This window comes from Pangasianodon hypophthalmus, chromosome 5 (assembly GCF_027358585.1).
Source record: "Pangasianodon hypophthalmus isolate fPanHyp1 chromosome 5, fPanHyp1.pri, whole genome shotgun sequence".
Lineage (NCBI taxonomy): Eukaryota > Metazoa > Chordata > Actinopteri > Siluriformes > Pangasiidae > Pangasianodon > Pangasianodon hypophthalmus.
In genome coordinates this window covers 29,475,707-29,503,427 of record NC_069714.1, presented here as the reverse complement: position 1 = coordinate 29,503,427, position 27,721 = coordinate 29,475,707, and the positions used below count along the sequence as shown (strand labels likewise).

The window sequence follows — 27,721 nt, the reverse complement described above, 5'->3', positions numbered from 1 at the left end:
CGCATACGTCATGATCACGTGGCCGCGACACTGTTGTGGTTAAAAAGCTGAGCAACGGCGCCATCTTGTGTCGATTTCCCCACAATGCACTCGCTCACGCGTCTCCTGTTGCCATGGCGACGGATTCTGTCAAAATGATACAGCTCGCTAATTATGCTACCTGTGTAATAACTAAACAAAGTGTTTATTCGTGATATATGGTTTTTTTTTGTTTTAGAACTTAAAAGGCAAAAATAAAATCATCATCTGAGACTTTTCAGATAACTCACTCATGAGCATGGAGTCGCTGAACTTCTTTGAGAAATACGACTGGAGAGAAGTTCAGGAGCTGCTCAGTCTCACCTCCTGCAGCTGGTTACTGGGTGGAGAACATTTCCTCCAGCATGTAGACCCTCCACCTGGAATAATCAGACAAATCCAAGCTGTATTTCACCCCAACGCCATCATCCTGGCCCCCTGTGGCTCTGGGGTGTCTATGGACTACAGGGTGGTCCATCAGATCATCCGAGAGCTCACAGTGGGATTATACTGCTTCAACCAAGTGCCATCCATCAGCCTGGAGCCCAACCCCGATCAGAGCTCCGCGTGCCAACTGCCCCCAGCCTACTGCGACACCAAAGTGGGGCAGATCCTCATCAACATCGACTACACCATGAAAGCCCTGTGGCACGGAGCCTACATCCCTAAAGATAAACGCCCCTGCTTCCTGGACCTGTGGAGGTCCAGCATGGGTGTGGATCCCAACGGAGTTCCTCAGGCTGAGAAACACAGGCTCACTGAGTTTCTCACAGCAGGTCCGCAGTGATGTCTGTCTGTCTGTCTGTCTGTCTGTCTGACTGTCTGTCTGTCTGACTTTCTGTCTGTCTGTCTGTCTGACTGACTGACTGACTGACTGACTGACTGTCTGTCTGTCTGTCTGACTGTCTGTCTGTCTGTCTGTCTGTCTTTCTGTCTGTCTGACTTTTTGTCTGTCTGTCTGTCTGTATTTCTGTCTGTCTGATTTTCTGTCTGACTGTCTGTCTGACTGACTGACTGTCTGTCTGTCTGTCTGTCTGTCTGACTGTCTGTCTGACTGTCTGTCTGTCTGATTTTCTGTCTGTCTGTCTGTCTGTATTTCTGTCTGTCTGATTTTCTGTCTTACTTTTTGTCTGACTGTCTGTCTGTCTGACTTTCTGTCTGTCTGTCTGACTGTCTGTCTGTCTGTCTGATTTTCTGTCTGACTGTCTGTCTGACTGTCTGTCTGTCTGATTTTCTGTCTTACTTTTTGTCTGACTGTCTGTCTGTCTGTCTGTCTGTATTTCTGTCTGTCTGACTATCTCTCTGACTGTCTGTCTGTCTGTATTTCTGTCTGACTGTCTGTCTGTCTGTATTTCTGTCTGTCTGTATTTCTGTCTGTCTGATTTTCTGTCTGTTTGTCTGTCTGACTTACTGTTTGTCTGACTGTCTGTCTGTCTGTCTGATTTTCTGTCTGTTTGTCTGTCTGTCTGTCTGACTGACTGTTTGTCTGACTGTCTCCCTGTCTTTCTGTCTGTCTGACTTTCTGTCTGACTATCTATCTATCTATCTATCTATCTATCTATCTATCTATCTATCTATCTATCTATCTATCTGTCTGTCTGTCTGTCTCTCTGTCAGTATCTATCCACCCTCAGGTTGAGTAAGACGTGTCCTTTCACACAGCATGCTGTTATAAAGATGTAGTTTACAGTTGATTTTAAAACTTGACAGTCCCACCTCTCCCTGAAACCCATCTTCACCCTGTTTGCTCTTTTCTGTAGGTTTAGTGGACATCTCTGATGACCCGTGTTACCAGGGCATATACGAGGAAGAGGAACACAACCCCGACCCAACCTACGAGCCCAACAGTGCAGAGGAGCAGAAGCTCTTCTCTCAGTACGCAGAAAACATCCTGCTAAAGATCACCTCGTACCTGACCTCGGTCCGTCAGCACGAGAACCTGTTCACCTTCGAGGGCACACACAGCCTGTCCAACGTGGTGCGGCTGACGGAGGACGTTGTGGAGCTGGGCACGTACCAGCGGCTGCAGCAGAGGCTCTCTCGCCACATGAGGCTGGTGAAGAAACACCTGGGACGCAAAGTGGAGCTGGCCCGGGACCTGGCCTACCTGAAGCTCATCAGCTTCCTCGTGCCCTTCCTCATCGGCCTGAGGAAGAAGATGAGGATTCCGGACCTGTCTCAAATGCTCACGCCTATCTCAGGTCTGTACACATGAGTTTAAACAATCTCCGTGTATCTTGTTATAAGGAAGCACACTTCCTGGCTTCCATGTGATGTTTAGTGTAGCGTTGTGAGGCGTTAGTCAGTACTTTGTAACAATCAGAGGTAAAGCTGTAACTTTAAGTTTTCCGACATCTTCAAGATAGAGAAGTTTACTCTTTGCAGTTTCTCAGTAGCATGAGAGAGAAGAGAGAAAAAAAAGAGAAGCAGGTGAGGGAACGACTGTTTATAGCTGCTATAACGTAAGTGATAACAGGAACTAACTTGTTTCCACAATGTTCCACAACATTAGAAGTAGCTGTAAATGGTTAAAAAGTGTGTCATTCTTTAATAAATGTGGCATAAGAGAAATAAAGCACTTCAAGACGTGTGCTTTATCCAGTCATGGTTTATTGCTTTTATCTCCCTGCATTTTCTAGATGGTTAAATGCAGCTATTTTACTTCTCATCCTTAACAACAGTTCATCAATATAGAAATAATGTTTTCTGTGAGTTTTATTATGGTTGTTTTTTATCTTTAAAAAGTAGGACAAATCTTGGACATTAGGATATTATGGAAATAGTGATATTTTGTGGTTAAGTCTTTGAGCAGGAAGCGGTAAACTAGACTGAGCTTCACTTCCTGTGCTGTAGGAGGCGATACAGCTGGTACTTTAACACTAACTGGGCTTGGTGTTAATTTTTTTTGACAGATGACATGCTGAAAACGGAGCGAGAGTTACCGCCTCATCTTCTCGGACCGAAATTTTCCTGTAAGCACTTTCCGTACAAGCCGAATGAGTATTTCCATCTTCACGGTGGGATCGAGGTTGATGTTGGGACTCCTGAGCTGGAGCACATCACGGAGGAGATGAAGGTCAGGATGAATCCATAATGGACCCTGATGTTCCCATACATGTTTGAAATTCCCTGAGAAACAGCCATTAAGACTCTGGGAGGAAACTCTTGTGAGAGGAGGCAGGAACAACACAACATAGATGTATCATCCATCTATTTGTGTTTAAGAGCGAGGACAAAATGTACGCACAATAATAACTGCTTCTATAAGAAATGATTTGGCATGTCATACCCAAATGATTGTTGGAACAGCAAAAGTAAAACTATAACAAGAATATAACCATTTTATAATGAAAAAACACTGTATTAAATAGCTATGTTTCTCTGCGCTAAAGCTCCGGTTCTCTTTGCAGAACAGACGATCCATGCTGCCTGTGAAATTTAACCCTATTAAATGACGTTCCTTTATATGGATTGCAAGCTTTTAGGCTTTTCTTCTCTTCTCAGCAGCCATGCTTCTTAAGAATGTCTTAGGGCTGTGATTGGACATTGCATTTCAGTGTAGCACAACTGCAACGCAGTGATGAAATGCAGTGCAGCAGGGAATATCATTCGCTTCTGCGCAAAAATGTCAGCGTTCTTAAAAAAAAAACAATCCCCTGCTGATTGTTTATCATTAGAGATTAAGTGACATAAGAGAAATGCAATGAAGGTTCTGCTTTTCCGTGTGGTTTTCGGCATGGCACGGCACGCCAGTGCTCTCTGTGTATTGTATTTCTCATTCTTTCACTGGTGAGATTTCGCTCTAGCAGGGAATCTTCTCCATAGTATAGAACACTAGAATATGCTAATTATGTTGAGGATAAGTCATTTTATTCTTGTTCATATCTAACACCACCAATTATTTATTTATTTATTATTATTTTTTTTTTACAAATGTGCTGCTTTTTCTGGGTTACAACCTGCACTCTGATCACAAAAACACCAAAAATGTACAAGAAAAATATATAACAACCAATTAATGCTTGGATTTTAATAACAGATATATGCACCTACTGTATATCTTAAAGTTCAGAATGAACAGGATTGATGTTTTCTTGTCCAGGCTGCCTTCATAACGCTACAGAATCACGCAGTGGGCTATTTAAATGACCTACTTCGGCAAGACACCACCTACAAGGAGCACTTTCCTATCCCCCTCAGTGAGATCGATGGAAAAAGGTAGGACTAGGACAAGCTCACTATTCATACCGGGTATCATTTGTATGACGTGTCACTCTGTGCTGTAATTATTTCCTCGTTCTGCAGCTATAGTGTGATCTCTATTGCCCTGGCTTCCTTCTATCCCCAACCCAACACCGTGCAGTGGTGGGAAACCATGAACAAGGCCATCAAAAACATGCGGGAACAGAAGCTGCCTTTAACTGACTTTCAGCTTCATGAGCAGTTTAAGAAAACGTTTGGTTATGCCAAAGCCATACAGTGCAAGGTAATGTGAAATAATTAGTACATCATAAACTGTAAATCCATGGGCTGTATTCAGAGCTGGTGACTTAAGTCCCAAATTTACGTCAATATTTACGTGAGGGAAGTTAAGCGTATTCAGAGTCAAGCTATGAGTGCACTCAGGTCAGTGTTCTGGGCTTGGAATTCACATTATTAAAATTATTTGAGTGTAATTTACACCTCCCAGGTTGCCAGATTTTTTGTTCTTGAGCAGAAGCATCTGAGATGTTTGCGTCTGAGATGTTTTATATATATACACACACACAGTACTGTGCAGAAGTCTTAGGCACATGCAAAGGAATTCTGTAGAGCAAAGATGCCTTCAAACATAATGAAACTAAATGTTTCTACATTAAAAAAACACCATAAAGAGCAGTAAACAGTAATAAATGAAACAAAGTCAGTATTTGGTGTGACGATCCTTCGCTTTTAAAAAAAAACAGTATCTGAGGTGCAGTGTGTGCAGTTTTCTAAGGAAATGAGCTGGAAGTGTTACTGAGCATCTTGCAGAAGCAGCCACAGTTCTTCTGGAGACTTTGACTGTCGACTCGCTTCTTATTTCTGCAGCGAAACCCAGCAGCCTTCATTCTGTTTTTATCTGAAAAGTGTCTCTTATGGAATCTGCTGCTTTCTTTACTGACATACAAACATTTCATTTTGTGCTGGAAAACTAATGTTTGGAATCTAAAATGTTTTTGTACTGAATCAATAATGTAGAAGTCAGAAAATAAACATCTATAACAAAGTTTGTACTAAAAAAAAAAATAGGGTGCCTAAGACTTTTGCACAGTACTGTATATATATATATAATATTACATAGACCTCTGGCTTTTACCTTTATGCCTATGATAGATAATGTGGACTGAAGAAGGAACTCTTAAGTTTTTTTTTTTTGCTTGCTGTTAAATGTAATATGATGGTTTAATTTAACAAAATGGCTTCCACACACATTATTCGGCAGCCTATAAAATAGCACTTGATCCAGCACATCCTATTATTTTGCATTTTATTTTTTTAAGTATCATGCACGAACAGTTAAAACTTATTGTAGCTCACAAATCCGTAATGTGTGTAGGTTATATTAGGCTACATTTCAGTCCACTATTTTGAGTTGTTGAAATTATAAAATAATGTCAATGTTTTTCTTAATTCCATATACACTCTAGTGTAAAGAAAAAGCGACCATGGTTTGAAGAATAATCTGCCTGAGCACTCATGTGCTATGCTTACAGCTCACTTTAAATTCATTCAAAATTTCTCTGTAATAAGATCTTCTCAAGATAAGCCACATCTCTGAATAAGATGATTCATTTTCACTGACTTTAAAAGGACAATATTATTATGTCTGAGCTCTGAATATCGATGTGCACAATTTTTAGATCAAATCTTCACTATGTTTGAACACAGCCCCTTGTTAGTACAAAGGAGTTGCCAAAGCAAAGGCAGCTTAATTTCTGTAATCATCACTGCACAGTGTTGTGGTTGGAGCTGAAGTTCGACTTGCCCACAGAACGTACCGTATGGACTGCGTGCAGCTGCGGAGCGCGGCCTCTCCGCCGTATTTCACACCCTGAGCCATAAAAACCCTCTGGGCCACCTGGGGGCGCTAGACGAGCGAGGATACACTTTACTCCACCACGCCGCTATGTGCAACCAGCCGCACATCATCTACCAGCTGGCAGCCGCTGGCATCAACCTTAACCAGCCATGTGTCGAGAGGTTCATCTGCTCCAGTACATTCCCACACACACACACACACACACACACTCCAGCACATGGAATGGCTTGAGAGTCATAATCTGATTCTGTATGTGGATATACAGTATTTCCTTTTGAAACAGGAAGTTTAGCTGGCACGGTGGTATAGCTTGATTGATTTATTTCCATAACAACCAACAGGATATACAGTAAGATAGTTGAGGTGTCACTACACTGATTCATAAACGGCAGAATTTATGTTTTTTATTGAACATTTTGGGCAAAGCCTTACCGAATCAGGGCAGTTAAAGATTGCGAAAACGTTGCCTTGTCTTTTTCCAATCTTCCAGAGTGGAACCTGATGTGGTCTTCTACTGTTGTTGCCCATCCAGCTCAAGGTTTTAATGTGTTGTGCATTCTGAGATGCTTTTCTGCTCATCACGGTTGTAAAGTGTGATTATTGAGTTATCGTAGCCTTCTTCTCAGCTCGAAACAACAATGGCCAGTTAGTTTAGGTGTCTATGTCTACACAAAAACATCTGAAACACTCTGAATCACTTTTGATTTCACTGCCACTTTAAAGGTGTAAATAAAAGGTGTAAAGGTGTTTATGACATATCACATGATTGTTGTTGCAGGATGTTTGGTCTCAAGTGCGCACAAAAATATGGCTAAAATGCGTATACAGTAAGATACTGCCTGAGAAGTTGTGTTGCTTGTGTTGTGCCTTCGGCTTGTGATTTGTTATTGACTTCCTGGTACATGACCCTTTGCTTGTGTATTGCATTTGGAGATTAGCCTGTCCTCTTTGGTTTTTGGTTTGCTTGATCTTTCTGGATATTTTTCATTTTGTGTAAATAATTGTCATTTTTGTAAATATTTTGTGTGTGTATCTGCCATTTTTGTTGGGTGTGGGTGTTTGGTCTATGTCTTAGATTAGCTTGAAAGAAAAAGAAGGAGATTATCGGTTGTTTATTTTCTTTATTTGTACAGATAACTTAGATTCTTAGAATTTTTTTGCATTAATGATTTTATGTCATAAATTGTCAAAAATAATCATTTTAACGATGAATTTTCAGTTAATGGAAAAGAAAAGGCAAGCACATGCAATTCAAACCTGCCTGTCTATAAAATGATTTCATTTTCTTATCTCCCTTTCTGTCAGGACTCACGCCGCTGCACCTGGCTGCTCAGTGCGGCTCTCTCGAGGCCCTCAACTGCCTGGTTGCTCTGCAAGCCGACTACACGCTCGTGGACAGGAGAGGCTGGCTGGCTGTGCACTTCTCAGCCTTTTACGGCCAGGTCTCATGTGTCCAGGCCCTGTGCAGGAAAGATCCCAGGTTGCTGGATATATACACATCTGCAGAGTAAGTTGTAAGGTTTATTATCTGCATTTATATCTGTGTTAAGTGTTCAGAGTGTTAAGTGTTCAGGGGGAATCACAACCATGCTGGCGTGTCGTAGATATGGCAGCACGCCCCTCTTACTCTCAGCCATGTCAGGATCTCTGGAGGCTCTGGACTATCTGCTGTCAAATGGGGCAAACTGGAGAACGTCAGATAGCGAGGGCAATAACGTGGTCCAGCTGGCGGCTCTTTACTTCCACACCGACATCCTCAGGCGTCTCATTCAGCTGAACCTGGACGGCCTTCCTGTGTGGAGGATTCTCGTTGGTATGCTAAGCTAAGCTAAGCTAAGCTAAGATAAGATAAGATGTACCTTTATTAATCCCCCATATGGGGAAATTCAAGGATGTCATCTTGCCACCAGCAGAGAGCTCTAAAAGTTACTGAGTTCCACTTTAAATATATATTTAAAATATCTATTTATAGCTGCAGTACAGCTACGAATTAGTCACATGACAGTACCTTCTTACCTTCCATTCATTATTTTCCTATAAAAGTGTGCGCCATCTTGTTTTACACATTAAGTATTTAAACATTCTTTACTATATTTTCTCTTGTGTTTTTGCATTTGACTGTTTGCACATTACTATTTATACTGTACATATATTTAAAGCATCAGTCAGTAATATTTAGAGCCCTCTGCTAATTGCGAGATGACATGCACGCACAGTTGACCTCATCTGTAAATTTACGTATGCAAGTGGGTTTCTGTTTAAGGACGAAGAGAGGAGCGGCGCAGCTCCTACCAGATTGGGGGTGGAGCTAATTTCTGGGCCAGAAAAATGTCGACAATGCTTAAAATATAGAACCTAACCAGATCTAATGTATAGCAGTGCTGCAAATGATTATTATATGATTGTATACATTTTTAAACATTGCAAAATGATACTGTTTTTGTTACCGTATCTGCAAAAATTTGATGAAATTATTAAATACATTTTTAATTAGTAATTGATCAATTGTAATAAAATATCCAGATATTTAAAAAGTAGGTGATTGCCAAGGCTTCAATCAGTTTAAAATACCTAAGCTCCCTACCTGGGAGCATCTATCTATCTATCTATCTATCTATCTATCTATCTATTATTTATTTATTTGGCCAGGTAGCTCAGTTTGTAACTCAGAGCATAGTGCTAATAATACTAAAGTTTCTGGTTTGATCTCTGTACAGACCAGTTCATGTTGTGTACCATGCGTTGGTTCTGGCTGTGAACAATTTTATATATTATAATTTTATCAGAAACCAGAATGTATGGTTGAATACAAGCATGAAGAGAACATCCTTCCATCTGAAAGTGGTAACTGAATAATGTAATAGTGTCCGTTTAGAAATGGGACGCATTGGAGAATGCGGAGATCAGTTCTGCTGTCTCTGTCTGTCTCTCACACGATGAACAGTCGCTCTACCATTCGAGCTAATTCTCCTCAAGCAGGCTAGCTTTTAGCCTCTGTGTTGCTTAATAGTCACGCAGAGAATATTTATTAATATTTATTTCTTTATTAATGCTTATCTATAATCTGAAATGACATTTGTGTGTGTGTGTTTGTGGCTGTAGAGATGTTACAGAGTGAGGAGAACAGGAGGTTGGAGATGGCCGTCAGATGCATGGAGGCTCTCTGTGTGAACGCTGACCCCTTCTGGAAGGACATCGTGGATGCAGGTCGCTGATGCTTGTTCTCAGCAGTCGACACTTTTATGATTTTTTTTTTTACTTCCTTTTTTTGAACATGGTATACATGTGTATATATTAAACTACACACTAGAGCCATGGATAAAGGAATACTGCAATTTCTTTTCAGCGCATCTGTAGTGTATTTGTACTTACACTTCCCTGTACTAAGAAAAGAACAGAAAACTAGAACTCAAACCTCATGTATAAGTAAAGAATAAAATGTGATGGGGTGTGCTGTTTTAGGAAAATAATCAATGACATGATGGTGTGATGAAGCAGAGCTACTGTTACCACCCTGAAGTGGATTATTTTCCTTTAACAGCACACCCTGAAGTGTTTTATTCCTCTTATACCATAAACAATTTGCCAACGATTATAACAATCAATAAAGAACGACACGTCATACTTTTTATCCGGTTATAGTTACATTTAACTTTCCAGTTCTCACTTATATTATTATTATAGCAGCTGTAAACAGTCTTTTCCGCACCAGCCTCTCTTTTTCTGTCTTTTTGCAATTTTACCTAGAAACTGCGGAGTGTAAACTCTTCCGTTCTTAGGATGTCGGAAAACTTAACAAGTCCCTGTGAAAGAGCACGATAAAGTGTTAGAACAAGCGCATTAAAAATAATAAACCTGTGATTTGGAGCTGCACTACTGTCAGAGCTGCTGTTATAGAAAACCTTCTGACCAATCAGAATTGAGAATTCTGCAGCGCTGTACTCTTTGTACAGTAACAGTGTGTAACAGCGCTCAGTGTGTTTGTGCTGTAACAGGTGGCATCTCAGTCCTGGTGGACATTTTGCTCAGCGGGAGGCCGTTGTTTCAGCGCATGGCTGCGGCCGTGGTGTGTCACATGACGAAGAATGTTCCGGTGTGTGAGGAGCTGGTGCGCTTCGGTGCAGTCCAAGTGCTCATCAAACACCTCAGCAGCCAAAATCCAGAGCTTCACTCACGCTGCACTGTTATACTGACAGACCTGGCTGGTCACAGCGGGACGTTTCAGACTCAAATCGCTGAGCTGGTGAGTCTACACGGGTACGAATTTACGGCAAAACTATCTGAGACATACTTATCGGATAATTTGCAGTGTTTCAGTTATTAAACAACGTTACCCTTTTGACACTAAGCACCATTTTAACAACATGTTCCCAATTTAATATTCCCAAACAAAAGCTTATAAATATTTCTAGATAAATAAGATTGTTGTCAAATCTCTGCAGATCAGAAATACTTGTTATTGTGATCTATATAAATGTTGGCAGCAGTATGTTAAACTTAAATCAGCTAAAAATATAGCACCACGTCCCATATTAATAATATTAATATTATTAATCTGGATAATCAATGACAGGGTGATGTGATGAAGTGGAGTTACTGTTTAAACGCTGAAGTTTATTATTATTCTTCTGTATCATCACACCCTAACGTGTTTTATTGCTCTTATACCAGAGCAGTTTTCCAACAATTACATTTTTTATTAATTACAGAATGACACATCATACTTTTTTCCTGTTTCTAATTACATTTAATGATATGGAACATCCATGAAGCAAGTTAGTTCCTGTTATCACTTACGTCATAGCAGCTTTAAAGAGTCGTTCTCTCACTTTCTGTCAAAGTAAATAAGGCAAAAGAATAAAAAATCCTACAGCTTGTCACTGAAACTGCAAAAAGCAGCGTTCGCTGTCCTGTGGCAGAAAACTGACCATAACAAACTGCTGACACTGGAGACTCCTTCCATCAACGTTACATATTTCTTGTTTAACTAATGACGCTTTTTTATTCTGTTTATTGTTAAATTGTGTTGAAGCTCGTCATACAAGTCAGTGAGCTGTTACTATAGAAACGCTAACGTATTAATAACGCATTAATATTAATATAATCCTGTGACTTGCAGCTGCACTACTGTCAGAGCTGCTGTTATAGAAAATGAATCAACACCTACTGACCAATCAGAATCCAGAATTCAGCAGTGCTGTGGAATAAAGACAGATCAACAGCAAGATTTGAGCTCTCCTCTGAGATGTGAATTGTTTGTCTTGTTTATTTGGAAGTATCTTTCTATTTGCCATGTGTTTCTGTGTGTGTGTGTGTGTGTGTGTGTTCTATGAGGGTGGGGTTGCTCCCGTGGTACAGCTGCTGACCTCTGACCTCCAGGACGTGCTGGTGAACGCCGTGAGGTGTATCCGGGCGCTGTGTGTCGCTTGTCCCCAAAACCAGACCACGGTGGCACTTTGTGGAGCCATCCCACAACTGGTCGATTTACTCACCGTGAACTCCGGTACAGTACTCACAACAGAAATAAGTCACCATAGCAACACTCAGTAATGAATCGCCTCTATATACAGTTCTGTGCATAAGTCTTAGGCACATGCAAAGAAATGCTGTAGAGCAAAGATGCCTTCAAAAATAAGGAAATTAAATGTTTCTACATTAAAATAAACACTATAAAGAGCAGTAAACAGTAATAAATGAAACAAAGTCAATATTTGGTGTGACGATCCTTCGCTTTAAAAAAAAAAAGCAGTCTCAGGTGCAGTGTGTGCAGTTTTCTAAGGAAATGAGCTGGAAGTGTTACTGAGCATCTTGCAGAAGCAGCCACAGTTTTTCTGGAGACTTTGACTGTCGACTCGCTTCTTATTTCTGCAGCGAAACTCAGCAGCCTTCATTATGTTTTTATCTGAAAAGTGTCTCTTATGGAATCTGCTGCTTTCTTTACTGACATACAAACATTTTTCTGTAACATCATTCTGTGCTGGAAAACTAATGTTTGGAATCAAAAATGTTTTTGTACTGAATCAATAATGTAGAAGTCAGAAAATAAACATCTATAACAAAGTTTGTACTAAAAAAAATAGGGTGCCAAGACTTTTGCACAGTACTGTATGACTGCTATCTTTGTATTCACTATTCATAATATACTAACAAACAGCAAATAGCCTGATTTGATCAAATGATAAAAGACTTTTATTATACTTACACCACAGCGCTGTTGAATTCTCGAAGGCGTTGCAGTAGCAGTTCATTCACAGTTTTAAAAAGTGTGTAATCGTTGACCTGGTGAAGGTTTCTGAAAGGAGATGTTTATTTAACATTTATGGAAGGAGTCTCCAGTGTCAGCGCTTTGTAACAGTCATAAAGTTTTTCGACACAGATCTTCAAGACACGAGTTTACACCTTTACAGGCTGTCTTATTAGCTTTCAGAGAAAGCTGGTGAGGGATTGACAACATTAAATGTAACTATAAATGGATAAAAAGCACTATGTGTCATTTATCAATGGATTAATAATTGTTGGCAAATTGCTGTGGTATAAGAGGAATAAAACACTTCGGGATTGTGATGTTATAGGAGAATAATCCGCTTCACGTCACTCTGGCATGGATTAGTTTTCCATAATGGCATGCGCCGTCGTGTTTTATTCCTTATTTATATAATTTATATCAAATTTGTAAATACTACATACCTTTTTGGAATATAGTGATTTAATTTTACTCATTATTGATTTTCCCTTTGTTACTAATTATTGTTTATTTATGTTCTTTTGCTTTGGCAGAATTGTTACGAAGTGCCCATAATCCACACCTTGTATTTGAATTTGAAGATACGTGTGTGTGTGTGTGTGTGTGTGTGTGTGTGTGTGTGTGTGTGTGTGTGAAACAGAGCCACTTCAGGGAGAGGCGTGTCTGGCTCTGGCTGAGCTGGCCCGTGGCCACAGGGAGAACCAGGACCTGATTTGTGGTGCTCGTGCCGTGACCTCTGTGGTGCAGGTCCTGAGCTCCAGAAAGATCTCCAGCCAGGTGAAAGCCGCCAAAGCCCTCGAAGCCATAGCGCACCAAAACCCTGTCATACAGGAACAATTTCTGAACAAATCCGCCGCCAGACATCTTCTACACCTCTTAAAGGTAACACGATTGCTGTTCAGATTTTAATCAAATTGCTCTCAGATTGATTTATGGCAAGATTTGTGTTAATCCCAAGCCAGAGTTTCTTTTATAGATTCCAATACCTTCGTTTCATTTATTAGGGATTTCTACATAACTGGAACAATAGAGTCGGGGTCATGCTGTGAAATTATAATAAACCTACTGGAGAAAATAAAAAACCTAATCTGATTAAATGGAACTATGTTGATAACATTATTACTTTTGGTTAAAAATTAATCTAATAAAACCTTGTTCTGGCAACGCAGCTAATGAGTGAGAATATGTTTCTGTTCTGGTGCCACAGGTTTTCGATCAGGAGGTGAGGGAGCAGGGTGCGACGGCTCTCTGGGCCTTAGCGGGACACACACCGAAGCAGCAGAAGTACATAGCTGAGCTCATCAGCTACCGGTTCGTCCTGGATCTGCTCCTGTCCACGTCGGATAAAATGCAATACGTGGGTAAGGCCACGGGGACGGGACCGGACAGAGCTCAGCTCGTTACTATTCCAAAATCTCCAGCACATCTTGGTTGTCAGCATCTGGGGGAACTAATAAATTTAAAATAAAACCTTCCCAGCGAAGCTGTCATCTCGTACGATCTCATGAGGTTAGCGAAACCGCGTGCCAAGCGCAGTAAAAGCACTACTCGATGACACGGCGATGACAGGTCCTGGATAAGCCGCGCTGAACGTTGATCGACGGCCATTTGGACCGAGCGTTCCTCCTGCTACTGTGAGAAGGGTCACATCCGGCGGGAAAGCGAGCAATACTTCCTGTCTGGAGATGCTACTCGTCTGCTAGACTCATAAGGCACGCAGACGCGCACTCAGGAATACCTGACCCCCGTCGGGATTCCGCTCCTCTTACGCTGCTTCTCGCCTCTTGTTTTTGCCATCAGTGTCCATTACTTACATGACACGGTCACGGGGAGTTATTCTACTATCGGGTTTAAACACTTCCTCGTGTCTGGCGCTCGAGTGTGACAGGTCTGTTTAAAAGCTCCCGTCTAGCAGCTATTCCTCGAACCCCCTCTAGACCCTTTTCAGCCAGAGTTGTCCTCACATTAGATCTATAAAATGCAGCATGTGGAACAGGTCACCCTGACCTTTTTTTTTTCCTACCTGTCTGGTTATATGATTTGCAGGATGCCAGGCGGTGATAGCCCTCAGCCGAGACTGCCGCGCCCATCAGAAAGGACTGTGTAGGGAAAACGGCGTGCCGCCGTTAGTGCGACTGCTGCGTGGGTCCCGTACTACCGAGAAAACTCTGCTCAGTGTCGTCACTGCGCTCGGGACCTTGTGCATCGGTAATATCTCACTAGTCTTCCGATATTACATCAAAACCATTAGTTTAAGCATATATACATATATGATAGAGCTTTTTATCTGATTACAGGAGTGGCACACACTAATAACAGAAACAGCCAAAATGTGATTTATGAGGAAAAAGCCATTCCGACATTGTTAGAGCTTCTGCAAAGCCACAAATCTCTCCAGGTTAAGGTACATAAAGAGTGTATTCATATTCAAATTTTATTTGTCATATACACAACCATACACAGTACAACATGCAGTGAAATGTCTTTTCGACTGTACGTGACATAAAAATAGAATTTACACAAACCAGAATTTCCTTCTATACAGGTAGGAAAGGAAAACTATAAAAATATATAAAAATATGATGTAAGGGATACAAAGGGATACAGTGGTATGTGTGTGTGTGTGTGTGTGTGTGTGTGTGTGTGTGTGTGTGTGTGTGAGGAATAAAACACAGCGATGTTGTTATGGGAAGATACTCAACAACAGGACGGTGTGATGAAGCAGAGTTAAAGCCTGGAATTGATTGAAAGCACATCCTGAAGTGTTTTATTTCCTCTTCAGCCACATTTAGAATTTTTTTAATTTATTTAAGAATAATACATCATACTTCACACCTTTTTGTCCATTTATAGTTACACTTAATGTTGCGGAACGTCCCCGAGCCAAGTTAGCTCCTCTTATCAGTTATGTTGTAGCAGCACTAAACAGCCGTCCCCTCACCAGCTTCTCTTTTTCCCTCGTGTTTGAAGCTAAAATAACTTTACAGACTTCACCATGTCAACAATTAAATGTTTTTGAGGCTGCTATACAAATCCTTGTGTATGTTATTACTATAGAATATATACAATAGGGAAATAGTAAGTTAAAGCAAATAGACGTTGCATGAATGGTCTTAAAGACACTAAAATCTTTAGACAATATATTTTCTTCTGTGTGGATTATTTTCAGAGTTTTTTTTTTTATTATTCATTACATATCACAGTCATGCTTGTGATCAGGACCATTACACAAAGTTTGCACCTTTTCCTGAACCACAACAGGTCCAGGTCTCTCAGACTCTGGCTTGCATCTTGATGGGCAACCAGGAGCTTCAGACAACCTTCTGGGAACAAGAAGACTTCTCCTACGACATCATTCTGGAGCTACTTCAAGCCCAAGACAGAGTAACCTGCACCTTTATCACAGCTGATCCTCCATTTACCATTACTCCATCCTTAGTGTTATTCATTCAGCATTTAAACCATTATATTTCTGATTTGATGAGTGTCTGTACATTAAAAACAGTGTTTTTAACATTATGACATTTTATCAGAGCATCCGTCTGGAGGCAGGCCATGCCCTGGCGCTGTTTGCGTACAATAATCCAAAGCAGCAGGCAGCTATTAAGAAAAAGGGAGGAGTTCCATTGCAAGCATTCGAGACATTTTTAGGTTCAGATGATGAGACCGAAAGGGCCAAGGCTGCATTTCAGGTGCCAAGAGATCGAAAGTAGCTACAGTGATTTCTTTCATATTCAGGACTCTTGCTATGCTTTAATGATCGATCTGAATTATAACACATGAAATATTACTCTTTTATTTTCTTTCTTTAGATGATTGTGCTAGCTAAAGTGATTACTGGCTCTGACCAAGTGACACTGACTGCAAGAGGAGTCACAATTCTGGTAAAATTACTGCAATCAGATAAAAACACTACTGTGGTCATTACAGGTAAGTTAGAAACACTTAGCTGAGCTTGTAACATCACTACTCTGCATATATACTGTATTAATGTATGACGCATGAATAAAATAACATCAGAAACATTGGTAACACTTAAAGAGGTCATAGGCCTACACGTTCGTATAACAGCAGGTGTTCATGTTGACGTTTCCTCTATATGGCATTACATCATTATCATCATGTGACTCTGACATGCCACTGAGCTACTAAGTCACACGTTAGCCTGGAAAGTGTTATAACACAAACTAAAGTCAATAAAATAACTCAGGTGTTATTAGAATGTGACATCTTTAGGCTTTATAAATGTAAATGTATGAGGAAGGGCTTATGTAGGTTTTATGTAGTCCTATGAACACCACCCTTAAATATTACATAACATGTTATTAATTTGCATTGCTGTATGTGACTCCAGCTCAGTTATTAGCCAGCCTGGCCCACACCAGAGCAGGTATCCCAGACGGCATTGTGACTATGGGAGCGATAGAGCACCTCTCCACTCACCTGTACTCTGAGGACGAGGAGGTACACCTGATAAACTCGATCTAAGTAAACCACTTTTCATGTTCGGATTCATTTATCGCGTTGTGATGGGACTTCATCATTGAGGAAGACAACAACCTCCAAATTAATATACACATAAAATTCTACATGACTATACATAAATGCAGAAAGGACATTGTTCATATCACACACTCCGGTGTCACCCAGATGAGGATGGGTTCCCTTTTGAGTCTGGTTCCTCTCAAGGTTTCTACCTCATATCATCTAAGGGAGTTTTTCCTTGCCACAGTCACCTCAGTCGCATCAGGCTTGCTCACTAGGGATAATTCTGTCTAACATCTAGGACTGTTTGCATGTTTTTATTTCTTATGGAAAGCTGCTTTGAGACAATGTTCATTGTTAAAAGCGCTATACAAATAAAATTGAATTGAATTGAATCTTCATCCCAGGTACGCACGGCCTGCGCCAGCGCCCTTGGTTACCTGAGCTTCAACCGGTTCGCACATCGCCTCCTGCTGGTGGAATGCAGGAAAAATCCTCAGACATACAAAGCGCTGAAGGACCATTTAGTCGAGGATGCCAAAATATGCTCCAAGTTCACGTCTGAGTTCAAAAGACAGAGAAAAGTGGGCCTTCCATCACTCAGGTATCGCTCCATCGTTCATTCTCATTAGAAGTCTAGGTCTAGGTGTGGATTTCTGTAACGCTGATTTGTGACATAATAAGAACAAATTCGACTCGACTGAATTCGCAGATTAATCGGATGCTTTATTGTAATGTTTTTATTTTAACTACTTTAATTATATGGTTGAGTTCAGACTTAATTACTAAAGCCTGAACCCATCTATTACATAATTACCAAACTGTGCTTACATACTGTTCCTAGTTCCTTTAATGTAGTTACTAAGTAAGGAATAAAACACTTGAGGGTGTGCTGTTATAGGAAACTAATCAAGGCTTGGGTGGTGTGATGTGACTCAACCCCAAGTAGAGTTACTGTTACAACCATGAAGTGGATTGTTTTCCTATAACCGCATGTCCCCAAGTGTTTTATTCCTCTTATACCCCAGTGAGTACAACTTTTTTATTTACTAATGAATGACACATCATACTTTTTATCCACTTATAGTTTCATTTAATGTTGTGCAACATCCTCAAGACAAGTTAGTACCTGTTCTCACCTACGTTATAGCAGCTATAAACAGTCTTTCCCTCACCAGCCTCTCTTTTTTTCTCTCTTTTCAAGTTAAAAAGAAAAAAACATTAGTTATTATGTTACTGAGAAACTAGAAAATCATAAACTCCTCTGTCTGAAGATGTTGGAAAACTCACTGACTGTTACAAAGCACTGATACTGGAGACTCCTTCCATAAATCACCATATCAGTAATTATGCATCTTTTTTTTTAAAGCAACATGACAAATTCAGGTCCCTGCGAATGAGCTGTTGCTATAGAAACAGTAACATATTAGAACGACTGCAACTACGCCCTTTTTTTTGTTTGTTTATGTGCCTAACATGTAGCTAAGTATTTTAAATTGAATATTTCAGCCATTTTTTAAATTATTTTGTGTACAGTTTCGAGGCGAAAGCGAGTCCAGCTGTCCATCAGCGCTCTAATAAAGGTACGTGACTCAACTTATAATCAATCCAATTTCTTTCAGTTTAATTAATTTACATTAAAAGAGTGGTTCATCATTATTCAGACATATCCAATCTGAATACTCGGTCCTTCTGTAAATAAATTACACAGGAATAGATTAAATTTACATATTCCCACGTGTTTATAGGAAAATAATCAACACGGTGACTCAGAGTACAGGAACTTAACATCGTCGCGAATAATCTCACTTTTCTTTTTTTTTTTTTGTATAACAGCATGTTGGTGATAAATGGGGGGATAAATTCACACATTTACAGTTTATTTTGATTTAATTTAAATAAATGATGCAATCTGTTAAATTTACTGTACCATTTATCTAACAAAGAATTTTTTCTGCAGAGGAAAAGACAAACATACTGTAATATTTTGTTTTATTTCTCTTCTGTGTTGGTTCTTGGCTTTCATTTTTTCTCCGTTTGTCGCTTCACTTTAAAATTTTAAAATAGTCCCGGCAATGAAGTGGCTTCTGCTCATACACAAGCCCATCATTTCGCAGAACTGGACTATAGGGATCACTGCGTCAGCGTTCCCGGAATTTCCACTTGACCTTGTATTCAAATTGAACCCCTTCCTCGCTGATCGTGTATGAAAGGAGTTTCTGAGACTTCACGTATTCGTGAGATATCCCTGAGCCATACAGTTGAGCCATCATGCTGAGGACAACTGAGGGACTCGTACACAACTATTACAAAAGGCACAAACATTCACTGATGCTCAAGAAGGCAACACGATACATCAAGTTGAACAGGATGATTGGTGTAAATTGTTATTATTTTGTTTAAAAATCTAATTTCATTTAGTACTGCCCTTCAGAAGCTACTTAAGATATTTGCATGTTTCCCAGAAGACAAATAATAACAATTAACATCGATCGTCCTGTTCAAAAGTTTACACCCCCTTGGCTGTAAATGTGACGTGTTGCCTTCTTGAGCATCAGTGAATGTTTGCAGCTTTTGTAATAGTTGTGTTCGAGTCCCTCAGTTGTCCTCAGTGTGAAAAGATGGATCTCAGCATCATATAGCCGCTATTGGAAAGGGCTCAAATATGCAGAAGATGGTGGAAAAGCAGAGAATGTGCAGGAGCTGGAGGATTTTTCTGAAGAACAGTGTGCAGTTTAACTGCTCAGGACAAACAAGCGAGTCATGAGCAACTATCGCAAAACATAAAAACAGTCGCTGATCATCAGGTAACACACAAAGTATTAAGAGTCAAGCGTATGTGAGCTTTTGAACTGGTTCCTTTGTGTAAATTCGGTTATTATTGTGTCTTGTGGATTATATGAAAACAAATGTTATGTGAAATAGCTTATTAAAGGGCAGAACTAAATAAAAACAAAATGCAATTGCTATGATCCCTCATTTTAAAAAAAAATTATTAACATTTTGCAGTTTCTGCAAGGCGTATGTAAACTTATGACCCCAACTGTATTTAACTCCTGTCCTCTCATATCTCCTTCCAGATGCACCTAAGAGAAGGAACACGTCACACGGCTCTGACAGAACCCGCTCGGCCCCGGAGCTGCATCCCCGCAGGAGCAGGACGGCCGATCCCGGAGCCCGACGCGCTGACGAGTCCTCCTGCGGATCGGATCCACGTCTGGAAACACTGAGCCTCAATAATGACACATGACTGCTCTCAGATCAGTGATTCCACACTGGCCTGGGGTCTGGGTTCATCCTTAAAGAACAACTCATCACACCCTAGCTACTCTCATTACCACACATTACCAAAAAAACACACACACAGATATTTTTATATACATTTTATTTTCTAAATGACAATTACACTATTAAATGCAATCCTAGCTTTTTATCTTTAGCTTTAACGCAGGAAGCTTGATCGCAGCATCTCTCACCTCTGCAGAGATATCTCTGCCCAGTGGAGCTCTGAGAGAAAACAAATTGCATACAGATAAGTGAATAAAATGATAACGATGAGCTTTTATGTGTCGAAATCAACTAGAGAAACGTGTCTTGGACTCACTTTGGCTCATACGTGACGTCCTGAGTGTGAGACACAACCCCTTTTCCCTCCTTTAGTCTCTCCACACCGTTCCTGGAGATAAAAGCAGCGCTGTTTAAAGGTGCGGTTTGTAATTTTGAAGTGTTTCTAGGCTCAAGGAATTAAAAAAAAACAAAGCTGAATAATTTACTATAACAGCAAATCTCAGAGTGTTTTATTCCTCTTACACCACAGCAATTTGCCAATGATTACAAAATTATTATTTATTAAAGAACAACGCATTGTACTTTTAACTGTTTATAGTTATATTTAATGTTGTCGAACGTCCGTGAAACACTTTTCAAAACCTCTTTATTATCAGTCTCAGATTATGAGGTAATGGAGACGTCATATATTGAACTCAGGACTGAGGAGAGCCTTCTGAAGTTCCGAGTAGGAATTCCGAGTTGAAGGGAACATTTTCTTTGTTTATTTCCTAGTCTGAGATTGGAAATTCCAAGTCACAAGCTTTCATGGAAGGTATAATTTTACTTCCCTGATGCCCACTCAGGGAACCGTGACACTGTATCTGACATTTTTACAGCGCACTGAATCATTAAGAGTGTCCCGAATGTTACAAACGGCCCCTTTAACGGGATATCAGGAGCGAGTAACCGTGTCAGAGGATGTTCTCTCTCCGTACCATGCGATCATCACTCCATTATCCGTGCAGAATTTAGCCGGAGGACAGAGTAACTGCAGTCCCGTGGTGTCAGTGACGATCCTGAGTGTCTCTCTTATGTATTCGTTGCTTGCTACTCCTCCTGATACGACCTGCAGAGGGCATCGTGCACAAGCAAGACAGACAGAGAGAGAGAGAGAGAGAGAGAGAGAGAGAGAGAGAGAGAGAGAGATTAACCAAAGTTTAACCAAAGGCTGTGCCAAATTCTATGAAATGCCGATGCGATTAAACCAATCTGGAGTTGATTTAAAAAGCGAAATGCCACTGTGGAACCCTGCCGTGTGGTGAACTTACCAGAGTCGGGTTGTTTCGTGGTAAAAGGCCACGGGCTTTGCAGAATAAAATGGCCCTGTGTGTGCGTTTGGCGATGTGCGAGGCGACGGTGTGCTGCGCTGCTGCAGCGATGTCCTGCACACAGGATAACAACTGCCCCGGCCCGACGCCTGCCAGGAAACACAGCATCAGCAGTACATTCGGATAAACTCGCCCTGCACTCGCATCCAATATAAAGAGAGAAATAATTACCCTCCTGCTTTTCTTTTTTGTTTATAGCCATCGTCACTTGGTTGCGAACGCCAGCAAAGGAGAAGTTGCAGTCGTAGTGCTGCCCCATCGGCGATTTAAACTGGAACTGCAGTCGATCTCCTTCTTTCGCTAACAGCTCGATGGCTTGTCCGCCACTGAGACCACGACACTTCGGGTGCTTAATGAGAGACAGGCGTCTCGCGACCTGTCCAATCAAAACGCAAACTGTTAATGATACAGGTCACGGTTCACAATTTTCCCCTTAGCCCAAATGTCGTCAACATATTTGATTCTTTATTTAGAACCAAAGCTACGAGGCTAACTTTAATCTAATTCTATTTGTATAACTTTTAAATCCAGGTTGTAGGGTTAGATCCCTGATGAACAATCCAGAGGGGGACAGTGGAAAGGAAAAACTCCCTGAGACGACATGAGACGAACCACACGCAGAAAGAAAACCCTTAAATTTATGGCAAACAGAAAACATTTTCACAATACACCATAATATTTCAAGTTGCTAAAGATCGCTAACAGCGTCAGCAAACACAGAGATCTGTACAAATCATCAACAGACACTGATATTCAATTTACGATACGCTCAAAACTCTCCTAAAGGCAACAATTAACTGCAATATTGATATTTGATCATTATATCGCCCAGCTTCATGAATCTTACTTACAGAGCTGAGTGATATCGGCTAACGGTGCTAACATGTAAGGCTGGCTTATAGCTACCTCTTTAGCATCTAAATCATCACATAGTCGAGTCAAAGAACAGTTTAAAAAAAAAAGAACAAGAAAAAAATTATACATATGGAATTAAAACCTCATCAACTAGTAACTTTTTTTAAAAACTCCTAGCTTTTTGCTTTCTTTCCTTTTCAGCATGTATATAGAAAACAGCAGGAGCGGCTGATGTAAATGGGATAAAAAGACATCAATGTTAGGTTTAATTTTTTTTTTTGCATCCACGTCAGATTATTTGTTAATAAATTATTAAAAGCGGATTATTCTGGGTTTTTGTGGAGCACAAAAGCGCATCCAACAGTCGTAATTAAAATGCACAGGATGGTGCGAAGAAGTGAGAAGTGAAGCTGGGGCTGATTTCTTTCTAGTCCAGACTGTAGATTCATGCAGCCAATCAGTGAGCGTCGTGTCAGGTGATGACACAGAGTGACAGAGAGACACGCCCCCTAGATCTGATCTCTGTTTGAGCTGATAATTTTTTCGTAAACATCCGTAACAATGAATGTGAACGAAGTGGATTATTTACTCTTATCTTTTTTTTCTCCTAAAATGTTCCAAAAAATAGACAGATTGTGTGTGTGTGTGTGTGTGTGTGTGTGTGATATAACACATTACTGTGATATAACACATTACTCATCTCTAACAGTTCCACTGTCGGGTTGCTGATGGTTATTAGATTTCAGCTCTCGTATCTAACTATAATAATAATAATAATAATAATAATAATAATAATGCTAAACTGGTGGCTATGCAAGCGTCGTAGCTTGAGTGCAACCACGTCTTGGCATTTTGCGTTACTCTGAGGTGACTTGTGTCTCTGATACCTTGTCCAGAGTGTCTCCTGGAGCCTCGTCTAGCGTTTGCCCTAACAGTAAGAACTCATCGATGCCTCTCGCCAGCGCCAGGAGAGAATGACCTCCTGACACGAGCAGCACCAGAAACGGGAACTCCACGTGCTGGAGCATCCTCACAGTCAGAGCGTGGGCCTCCATGTGATGGATGGGGATGAAAGGCTTTTCGTGTTGTCTTACGAAACTCAGGCTGAAGTGTAAGCCGACACCGAGGCTCAGCGCCAGACCCGGTTTGACCGTCGTGGCCACGGCGGTGAGGTCACGCGGTGTAACGCCGCTCCTGTCCAAAGCTTCCTGCACCACTCTGCTAATGTTCTCTTTATGGAGGCGCTGGGCGACGGGCGGAACGATCCCTCCTGCCCTGGGGGAGAAACCGCGCTATTAAAACATCAACAAACAGACGCTCCATCAGGAAAAGTGGCTTAAAAGCACAATCAAGCTTTAATAGATCGCACGAGACTCACATCACATCAGAGAACGATTATGATTCGATCCTGAAGGTCCACTGAGAAAACCATGAGCCGGAACACAAACTACGCTTTACCGTCTTTTCATTCTTTGCCAGTTTGAAGCTCTGACATGCCACAAAACGCTGGTTTGATATCAGATCAGATGTGATATTTTTAAAAAATTGATCCACTGATGTACAGCACAGTGCAAAAGTCTTTTTCTTTAGTACAAACTTTGTTATAGATTTTTATTTTTTGACTTCTACATTATTGATTCAGTACAAAAACATTTTCGATTCCAAACATTAGTTTTCCAGCACAAAATGAAATGTTACAGAAAAATGTTTGTTTGTCAGTAAAGAAAGCAGCAGATTCCATAAGAGACACTTTTCAGATAAAAACATAATGAAGGCTGCTGGGTTTCGCTGCAGAAATAAGAAGCGAGTCGACAGTCAAAGTCTCCAGAAGAACTGTGGCTGCTTCTGCAAGATGCTCAGTAACACTTCCAGCTCATTTCCTTAGAAAACTGCACACACTGCACCTCAGATACTGCTTTATTTTTTAAAGCGAAGGATCATCACAACAGATATTGACTTTGTTTCATTTATTACTGTTTACTGCTCTTTATAGGATTTATTTTAATGTAGAAACATTTAATTTCCTTATTTTTGAAGGCATCTTTGCTCTACAGCATTTCTTTGCATGTGCCTAAGACTTTTGCACAGTACTGTATCTGTTAAGTTTCTCAAAAAACAGAAGACTCGGCTACATCTGTTATTCCAGCTTTCATCAAAAAACATACAAGGTCTGAATTTTTCATTCAGCATGAAGCCACACTCGTATGTAAAGTTACAGATTTCTGGACTCGATGTTCGGTCTGAACAGTCAAACTGGATTTCATGTAGGTTTAGTTTTGCTATTAGGTATTGGGGTGACTAACACCAACACTGGCTGCGTCTCAAGCCACATACCATGTCCTTAGAAAGGAATAAAACACTGCGTGTCATGCTGATATGAGAAAATAATCAACAACGGTGTGGTGCGATCAGGCGGAGTTACTGCTTCCGCGTCGAAATGGATTATTTTCCTACCGCAGCACATCTCAGTGTTTTATTCCTCTTACGCCACAGCACTGTTGAATTCTGGATGCTGATTGGTCAGAAGGTGTTGATTGATTTTCTCTGACAGGAGCGCAGCTGCAAATCACAGGTTTATATTAATGCACTCGTTCTAATACATTATTGTTTCTATAGTAACGGCTCACTCACGGGGACTCGTACGCCAGTGTGTTTAATAAACGCGTGTAATTGTTGATGAGGTGAAGTTTTCTGTAAGGAGACGTTTATTTAACACGTATGGAAGGAGTCTCCAGCGTCAGAGGTAACGCTGTAACTTTCCGATATTAAAGCTGTAAGTTTTCCGATATTTTCAGGGCAGAGGAGTTTCTCATTAATTTTTTTTTTTGACTTATTAACTTCAAGAGAGCAAAAAAAAAAAAAAGAGGCTGGTGAGAGAACGACTGTTTATAGCTGTTATAACGCAAGCGTGCAAGATTTCCCAGATGTTCCACAACATTAAATGTGACGATAAACAGATGGAAAAGTATGACTTTTTTTTAATCAACAAAAAAATTGTAATCGTTAGCAGATTGCTGTGGTAGAAGAGGAATAAAACACTTTGGGGCATTATGAGAAAAAAAAAAGATGTGTTATCTGGCAGTAGACGTTTAGACTAAGCTACGGTTTTCTTTATGGTTAGGAAGTGAAGCAGATTTGCTCTGATGTGTATAAATTCTGCCAGGAGGCAAAGATCGCCTCAGTATCAGGTGCCGTAAAGGAAAAAGTAGCTTTAGGACATCGATAATCTTAATGATTTTGCTCTTATATGCATAAATTACTGTATTTAAGTATGTACAGATTATTTAGGTGATCTTTTTTTTTAAAAAAAATTACTTAAAATTGCATGTCACGTGAACCTTTCTAAACATCATCATATTACAAAGTCTTACATTACACTGTCTGTGTGCACAAACACCAAAACATTATACTAATAAATAGATAAATAAATAACTTTCCAATGTGTTTAGAAACAAAGATTTTTGACATTCAGGTCTAAAATATTTAATGACCGTTGATGACCAAAAATATAGAAAATATAATTTTTTGATTTTTTGAGCAATATTCTTGACATGTTTAAAATGTACGCAGTTTAGGACTGTAATATGATACAGCTGATTTTAGAATTTAAAAAAAAAAAACGATCTTCACTTAAAGAAAGAAAAAAGGCTAAAGTGTTCATTAAGGCCTCGCACAAATTATGTGTGAGTGTGTATATATATAATTATTATATATAATTACACTATATGGCCAAAAGTTTGTATACCCCTGACCCTCACACTCATATGTGCTTGTTGAACTTCTCATTCCAGATTTATTCCCCCTGTGTTTGCTGTTATAATGAGCTCCACTCTTCTGGGAAGCTTTCCACTAGATGTTGGAGCGTGGCTGTGGGGATTTGTGTTCATTCAGCTACAAGAGCATTAGTGAGATCAGACACTGATGTTGGGTAAGGAGTCTCCAGTTCCAGTTCATCCCAAAGGTGTTCAGTGGGGTTAAGGTCAGGGCTCTGTGCAGGACACTCGAGTTCTTCCACTCCAACCTTCACACACCATGTCTTCATGGAGCTCGCTTTGTGCACAGGGGCATTGTCATGCTGGAACAGGTTTGGGCCTCTTAGTTCACTGAAGGGAAATTGTAATGCTACAGCATACAGAGACATTCTATACAACTGTGTGCTTCAAATTTTGTGGGAATAGTTTGGGGAAGAACCACATGTGTGTGTGATGGTCAGGGGTGCACATACTTTTGGCTGCATAGTGTGTGTTATTTAATTTGGGATTTTGTGTAGAAAGTTTGTAGGACTGAACTGATTTTGGAAGTTTTCAATTAAAGAAGGAAAAAACAAAGCTAAAGTGCTCACTGAGGTCTGAAACAAAGGTAATCTATCTATCTATCTATCTATCTATCTATCTATATATATATATATATATATATATATATATATATATGTATATATGTATGTATGTATGTATGTATGTATGTATGTATGTATGTATGTATGTGTGTGTGTGTGTGTGTGTGTGTGTGTTATTTGATTTGGGATTTTGTGGAGAAAGTTTGTAAAGATACAGCAGAGTAAAAGTGAATGATGGAGGATGATTTCTGTATTTCTGTGGCTTATCAGTGAAGGTCTCGAGTGATCTGGAGGTGATTTATATTTGAAACTTTCCTATAATCAGCTTTAAATGTTTATAGGAAATGTGAGTGAGTGAGTGAGTGAGTGAGTGCAGTTCAGGTGTGTTTACTTCAAGTGCACGTCTTTCTGGGAGTGTAAAGATTCTCCGAGGATTGTCCCAGTCTCGTCCAGAACAGCAGCTCCTGTCTCATCACAGCTCGTCTCGATGCCTAACACCAGCCTGGCTCTGCTCTCAGAAGCTCTTCTGCATGTTTTAAAGCCCAGAAACACGCATGGCACTGATCCACACACTCCTTTACGTGCAAACATACTGCGGGCTACAACCAAGTCACCTACTACACCTACACTACACAAACATTTTAAACATACTTATCAAAAATAATTTTACTAACCCTCGTCCTGTCCTATACCAACGGCGATTTAACTACAAACACAAAAATTACGTTATAAAATCATTGCAAATGATTGCTGTATTTCACATTCACGTCACCTTAAAACTTTTCCCACCCGTATTCCTACTAATCCCGCCTCCTCGTCTGTGATTAGCTGTTAGCTCAAACTCAAAAAGCGGATTGGATAGCGTTACAGGTAGTTTAGCAGACAGCCAATCAATGAGCAGTATCCAAATAGCACTAACCAATCCTAACAAAGGAGGCGGGCTCTGTTTGAATGCGAGTAGGGGTAAAAAATGCCGCCACATAAAGTAGCTCCGATGTGCAACAAGTAAACATTTTATATTGTTCCGCCTAATAAAGTAGACATTGTGTAATTAAGTTAGGTGT

The 27,721-nt window shown here is 40.3% G+C and overlaps 2 protein-coding genes across 2 annotated transcripts; one reads left to right on the top strand and one right to left on the bottom strand.

The window, feature by feature from the left end:
• Positions 1 to 129: 129 nt before the first annotated feature.
• ankar (ankyrin and armadillo repeat containing) lies at positions 130 to 20,203 on the top strand. The gene is made up of 22 exons (XM_026912740.3): positions 130 to 794; positions 1,779 to 2,219; positions 2,931 to 3,094; positions 4,121 to 4,236; positions 4,324 to 4,504; positions 6,032 to 6,254; positions 7,385 to 7,586; positions 7,684 to 7,892; positions 9,182 to 9,286; positions 10,075 to 10,322; positions 11,414 to 11,582; positions 12,964 to 13,205; positions 13,531 to 13,684; positions 14,370 to 14,531; positions 14,621 to 14,727; positions 15,585 to 15,707; positions 15,857 to 16,015; positions 16,136 to 16,253; positions 16,678 to 16,787; positions 17,216 to 17,412; positions 18,345 to 18,391; positions 19,889 to 20,203. Exons 1-22 carry the CDS (start codon positions 272 to 274, stop codon positions 20,056 to 20,058), a joined length of 4,170 nt encoding a protein of 1,389 aa, XP_026768541.3. The 5' UTR covers positions 130 to 271; the 3' UTR covers positions 20,059 to 20,203.
• Positions 20,177 to 27,612, bottom strand: osgepl1 (O-sialoglycoprotein endopeptidase-like 1). The gene is made up of 7 exons (XM_026912478.3): positions 27,049 to 27,612; positions 23,209 to 23,596; positions 21,638 to 21,842; positions 21,407 to 21,555; positions 21,074 to 21,204; positions 20,413 to 20,484; positions 20,177 to 20,315 (listed from the first exon to the last, which is right to left on the bottom strand). Exons 1-7 carry the CDS (start codon positions 27,246 to 27,248, stop codon positions 20,231 to 20,233), a joined length of 1,230 nt encoding a protein of 409 aa, XP_026768279.3. The 5' UTR covers positions 27,249 to 27,612; the 3' UTR covers positions 20,177 to 20,230.
• Between the last annotated feature and the right edge of the window lie 109 nt (positions 27,613 to 27,721).